We start from the raw sequence: 6,127 nt of genomic DNA, 5'->3' as shown, positions 1-6,127 counted from the left end.
ATTTGTTGATTTATTGATAGAGTAATATCAGCGCCAGAGCAAATTATGGTGTACAAAGTCCCTCCTTTCATACTGATTAGCAACTCATCTACAATTTATAGTCACCATGAGTTTCCTGATGCACTGAGAGTTCTTATAACTTGTCAATGTTCATATAGCTAATATGTATAAAAAGTATGATCTGAATGCAAGTCTTCCCAACTCCAAAGCCAGCCTTCCACATCCACAGTGCCATCAGGCCTTTTATTATATAGGATATTACAAATCATATTGCCTAGAAAAACACCTTTGTGCAATAAAAGTCAGGTAGAGCATTGTTAGCCTATTAGGAGATCTTAATAGGTTCTTCTCTCTCCCCCCAAGCACAGCAGTTATACTATGTTGATTATGGTTTTTTTACAGAACACATTTATTCATTCAGGAGTGTCACATAACATTATTATAAGAATCTCTTAGCATATGCCAGTCTCTTTAAGGCCCAGTGACATATGCCTTTCACTAAGGTTGAATGTAAGCCTTAAAAAAAAAAATAGTAGAAATAATTTTTTTCAAAGTCACTGTTAAAATTCCAAACTATTTTTGTAACAAAAATGCTGTTCCACTTCCACAAATGAGAAGGTTCAAACCCAAGACCAGTCAGATATTTGGCAAAAAGAGTTATCCATACATATTCGTCTTCTTGGTATTGATTCAGTTAAATTAATAATTTAATTATTTTAATAATTAATTTAATTAATTTCAGTTAAAAATTAAGAAAATAAAATTTATTTTTTAATAAATAAATAAATATTATTTATTCCCTTTAATTATGTCTTTCTACATTATGAAGGTAAGTGTGTGACACATACTTCAAAAAGGTAGCTCTAAGATTTCTTGAGTTCTATGAACTTGTTTGTTTTTATAATTTAATAACTGTATTTTAATATAATTAATTAATTTCCTTAGTAATCTTGTGTATTTCACTATATGGATTTCTTAGGGCCCATGAACTTCGTTTTTTTTGCTGAGGCAATTAGGATTAAGTGACTTGCCCAGGGTCACCCAGGTAGGAAGTGTTAAGTGTCTGAGAGGAGATTTGAACTCAGGTCCTCCTGAATTCAGGGATGGTGCTCTATCGACTGCGCCACCCAGCTGTCCCACCTATGAACTTAAAGAAGAAATTGCTAATTGTATTTCAGTATAATTAGTTTCTTTTGTAATTCTATGTATTTCATTTTATGGATTTAAAAATATGCTGAGGTGTCCATAGGTTTTAGCAGTATTCAATTATTTCTTTAAATTATGTTTTTCTACATTATTGTGTGCCCCACTCCTCAGAAAAAAAAGTAACTAAAAAAAGTCCTTTTAGGGATTTTTAACCTGAGCTCTGTGACCTTTTTTTCCCTTAATTTTGATCACTGTATTTCAGTTTCCTTTGTAATTTATTTTCTTTGTAAGACTATGTATTTTGTTGTATGCATTTAGAAGCATTATTCTGAGGTGTCCCTAAGCTACTATACTATCAAAATGGTCCAAGACACAAAAAAGTACACCTATCCCCTAAAACCTAAAATATTTCATCATACTTAAGAATACTGTTTAAAATTATCATATAACTACTTTAATATATAAATATCAAAACATTGCAATCACTAATCCCTTTCATTTTTTAAACTAGATCCTTAATTATCTTACTCATGTACAACTAAATTAGATGTTGAAGATAATGATAACAATTAACAATGTCAAGTTGTTCTTCTAGGGCGAAAAAGAGGTTGTCATACACATATCATCATCATCTCTTTTGTATGATGGATCTTCATGTGCTTATTGTGATTGGGAACAAAATGCTCATTTTTACCTGAGCTGAGTTTCAGCCCCTGAAGTAATTGGAAAAGGAGTTTTTCTGTTCTTCATAATCCACAATTGCAGAAGTAAGGAAATCCGAGTGGAAAGAAGAAGGCCGAGGCTTCTCATTGTTTATGTAGAAAGTTTTTGGAAACTTCTCAAGATCAAGACCTCTTCTCAAAAAATATGCCTGCAGGGTTCTGAAAAACTGAATAAACAATGAATACTTTAAAAAAATGTGTGTTAAGTATACCTATAGACATATGTGAGTTTTTTCCCCTCTTTTTCTTTCAGTGTTCCTGAAATCAATTTAATACTTAAAGGGGACAAAATGTAGAACAAAAGCATAATACACAAAATAGAATTTTTTTTTCTTTACCACTTTTCACTATCACATCCCTCCATTTCATATTTCTGAATATCTTAATCCCCACATATGATACCTCCTACAGTTTTAGCCTACGTACCTTTGAACTCCCCCCAGCTCCATAATTCTGCGATGCAAGTGACAGAAATATGGAGATCAATCAAGCAAATTATTGTTGAAATCTTAGCTTAAGAAGTCCCACTGCATCCAGGGCCATCCACCCTGATCTATATCTTGCCTGGACCCAGATGACTCTAGGGAGGAAAGTGAGGCAGGTGACCTTGCACAGCCCTCCCTCACTGAAATCCAATTTATTTGCATGTCATGGCATGTCTACCTGATGTCTTGGACCTTTTTGAGACAAACAATAACAAGCCATGTGCAAGGCCTTGTTTAAGGTGTGAGAATACAAAGGCAAAAATGAAACATTTTTTACTCTCATAGAGCTCATATTCTTTTTGGGGAAAGAACATGTGTGTGTGTGTGTGTGTGTGTGTGTGTGTGTGTATAATACACAAAATATATTTAAAATGGATACAAGTTAATGGAAGATGGTGGTATACAAGTCACTAAGAAAATCAGGAAAAAACTTAGTTAGGAATTGGTATTTGAGCTGGGCTTTGAGGAATGTAGGTCATTTAAGAATACTATAATCTTGGAGTATATTATTCTCATTTTCAGTACCTGTAACTATTGAAATAGATGTTAACTTGTGCTTCAGACTAATCAGAATTTTGAGTTTCTCTATGGCAACTGCTAACAAAAGGTATAAATTAGTACCATCTGTGACAGCTTTTTTCAGACTTAGATTTTTCAATGTCCTCTAGTATATGAACCCAAAAGACCTATGAAATATTTTCAGTTACCAAAAATATTTCACTGTTGCATTTTGCATCCTTTTCCTTAAAAAGTGCATATGTATGTATGCATATGTATATAAACAGATAAATATATATATATAAATTCTATTCTATTCACTATGTTTGCTCATTTTAGTGAGATCTCATTTGATCTTTTATATAAAGTCAACATATTTTTCCATATGATTTTACAATTGAAATATTGCCTGCTAATTAATTGAAAAAAATGCTATCAGTTTTCAGATTTCCTATTGCATCTTTGAAGCATTAGGTATATGCAAATTTTTTATTATCAGGAAAATCTAATCTAGGTAGGAAGCAATTACCTATTCTGGTCTTGATTTTGTGTTTATTTTAGAAATCGAAATTACACATCTAATACATTAGCTGCATTTATATGACCATCTCCACTCCAAGAAAGGGAAAAAAATTGAAATTGACTTTTGGAGACACAGAATAATCAATCAGCAAGAGCAAAAACTAGTTGGCTCCTAGTGGAACAATTTCATTGCCTCAGTGGTTACTTGAGACAGATTACCAGTGGTCTTAACCAGAATTCATAATGCATTATGAACCAAGGTGGACAGAGCTTCTATTCCCTTGAGTTACAATGATATTAACTTACCAGGTCTCTGTTTCTGGGATTGTCTAATGATTTCCATTCCTCCTCTTCTTTCAGTGGGACTCCCTGACCCTGTCTTACTGTCATAAGTGCTATGCACAGAGGCAGCAGAAGCATCACCCGGGACATGCTAAAGAGATGCATAGACCGTAAGAAAAGAAGAATGAAGGAAAGACAGGTGGTTACAGAGACAGGCAGAGGGAAAGAGAGGAATCAGCAGGAAAAAAGTAATAAGAAGAGGGAAAATATAGCAAGAGAAAGAGTGAGAAAAAGAGAGAGTGTGAGCATTAGCTCCTGAAGAACTTTTCACCTACAAAAGAAGAATAAACATCCAGATGTTTAGCTTGAAGTAGTCCTTAAAAGGAGAGGAATTAGGAAAATGTAGAAAATATGACTGTAACTTCATTGTCCCTTCTTTGTTACAGCTCTCTCCCAAAATTGTTCTTTTAAAGAAATAAATCTGACACAGATCATGACATTTCTCCCTGTAAACCATGAAGCCTGAGTATTCCAACAAGCACAAATATATAGGATATATATAGGCTTGGAAAGCCAACAACACTACTCACAAAAAATCCCAAATTGTTTTCTCCCATAGGATAGAAAGAAAAATCATACTCACATAGAGTTAAAATAAAGCTTACCAGAGACTTTGGCTTTGCCTGGCCCTTTGTTGGTTACTCTGTCTGCAATTTGCAGGCAGTCGTCTGTACTTATATCTCTAGTGGACTAGCTGTGGGTGGGTGTCACTGACGTTAGCAAAAGGAGTTAAAAAATAAAGTAATGATTCCATTTTTATCCATAACAAAAAGACCCTTGAGAATCTGATCCATAAGATACTTCAATGATAACACAAAATCCATTTGCCTTAGGAACGCAGAACACACTCCCGAAAGCCATGGAACATTTATTTGGTTAAAAAATAAGAGACAGGACAGAGATGTCTTCTGCATGGGGAAAGCCATTTCCCTCCTTTTCTAAAATTAAAGTTTATATTTACAAAGGCTAGGAATTTGATAATGATTTTCCTAATAAATAGAATAATGTTTTCAAGATACTAATTTTCCAAGAAGCAGTATTTTTTAAACTAAAATACCTTTTATTAAAGACAAAATTATTATTTTCAATCTATAAGGTTTTGAGGATACCAAGAAGTTTGTACAGAGTTTAATAATAGGCATATTAATTGCTAATAAGGTAAGTGGTCAGATAGGAGAAACCCATTTGTACCTAAACATTTGCTACTTTTAAATTATGCTCCTTATTGTGGTTCTATAACTTGCATACATTACTTATTTACTTCATAATTGTCAGTTTTTGAAGCAAATAGTTTATTGTTGGAGAAAAATCTATGGTTTAAATGCTTGAACCTTGAATGTCAGAATCTAAAGAGACTACAGTACAATGTAGTAAGATAATAAATATTCTCTTGGTAATTAATAGCTTCCCAATGGTATTCTCATTCCAGATGCTATCTCCATGTTATATCTGTTAGTGTGCTAACTTAAGGTAACTAGGTGGTTCAGTGGATTAGTATTAGAACTTGAATTCAAATCTAGCCTTAGACACTTAATTTCTGTCTGCCTCAGTTTCCTCTTCTGTAAAATGGGGATAATAATTGCACCTACCTCCCAAAGTTTTGGGGGAATAAAATTAAATATTTGTAGAGCATTTTGCAAACTTTAGAGAACTCTATAAATGCTAGTTATTATTATTATTAGCTATACCAAATGGTACCCAGTAGAAGAGTATTTTTGGATCTTACCCATTTCCTTTATACATCTTCTACAAGTAAATTTATAACTGTAAAAAGTTGTTTATTTCTTCTACCTAGAATATAGTTATCCCTTTTACATCATGACTTTCCCCATAAAAGTTGTTTATATCTGTTACCTAGAATATAGTTATCCCTTTCACATCATGATTTCCCCATAAAAATTGCTTATTTTTGATACCTAGAATACAGTTATTCCTTCTACATCACAACTTTCCTCATCAGCTTAAGAAATTAAATAGGAATTTTGGGGCAATTTGCAGAAGCCATGGATACTACATGAAGGCAAAGTTTAGAAACCCAGAAATGGATAAAAATATATGTATAATATTGTATAATACTAGATGTCCTTTTCTGACAATCTGTATCTTAGCTCTTTAAGATTTTTACAGACAATTTCTATGGCATAGATTACTCCATAAAGTACATAGTTATCTCTTCTACTTTGTGGGGGTTTGGAGTGTGGTACCCCCATGATCTGGAAATTTATCATAAAAAATTTTTGACCCTTAATAACAGAAGAAGTTTGAATTTTGTTCTTTTTCTTTTATGGGGTTTTTACAGTAACTTATTCTAAAATTTGTGCAGATATTATATAATACTAATATAATCCTAGATTAGAATTAGTGTAAATAGAAATTGTTTACTGTTTTGAGCAGTAACTTTGAGAATCTTCC

General features: G+C 32.8%; 1 protein-coding gene across 1 annotated transcript; it reads right to left on the bottom strand.

Annotated features, from left to right (window-relative positions):
- Positions 1 to 1,665: 1,665 nt before the first annotated feature.
- C3H2orf66 (chromosome 3 C2orf66 homolog) lies at positions 1,666 to 4,209 on the bottom strand. The gene is made up of 2 exons (XM_012544899.3): positions 3,680 to 4,209; positions 1,666 to 2,035 (listed from the first exon to the last, which is right to left on the bottom strand). The coding sequence occupies exons 1-2, from the start codon at positions 3,818 to 3,820 to the stop codon at positions 1,853 to 1,855; spliced, it is 324 nt and encodes a 107-aa protein (XP_012400353.1). The 5' UTR covers positions 3,821 to 4,209; the 3' UTR covers positions 1,666 to 1,852.
- Between the last annotated feature and the right edge of the window lie 1,918 nt (positions 4,210 to 6,127).

This window comes from Sarcophilus harrisii, chromosome 3 (assembly GCF_902635505.1).
Source record: "Sarcophilus harrisii chromosome 3, mSarHar1.11, whole genome shotgun sequence".
Classification (NCBI taxonomy): Eukaryota; Metazoa; Chordata; class Mammalia; order Dasyuromorphia; family Dasyuridae; genus Sarcophilus; species Sarcophilus harrisii.
Note: the sequence above shows the minus strand (reverse complement) of the source record. Positions and strands in the feature narration are given on the sequence as shown.

Bases quoted from the DNA above. Each gene is read 5' to 3' on its own strand.
- C3H2orf66 (XM_012544899.3), bottom strand. From the start codon at position 3,820: ATGCATCTCTTTAGCATGTCCCGGGTGATGCTTCTGCTGCCTCTGTGC. The intron at 2,036-3,679 runs GTAAGTTAATAT...TTGTTTATTCAG, and splicing joins ATCCCAGAAACAGAGACCTG to TTTTTCAGAACCCTGCAGGC.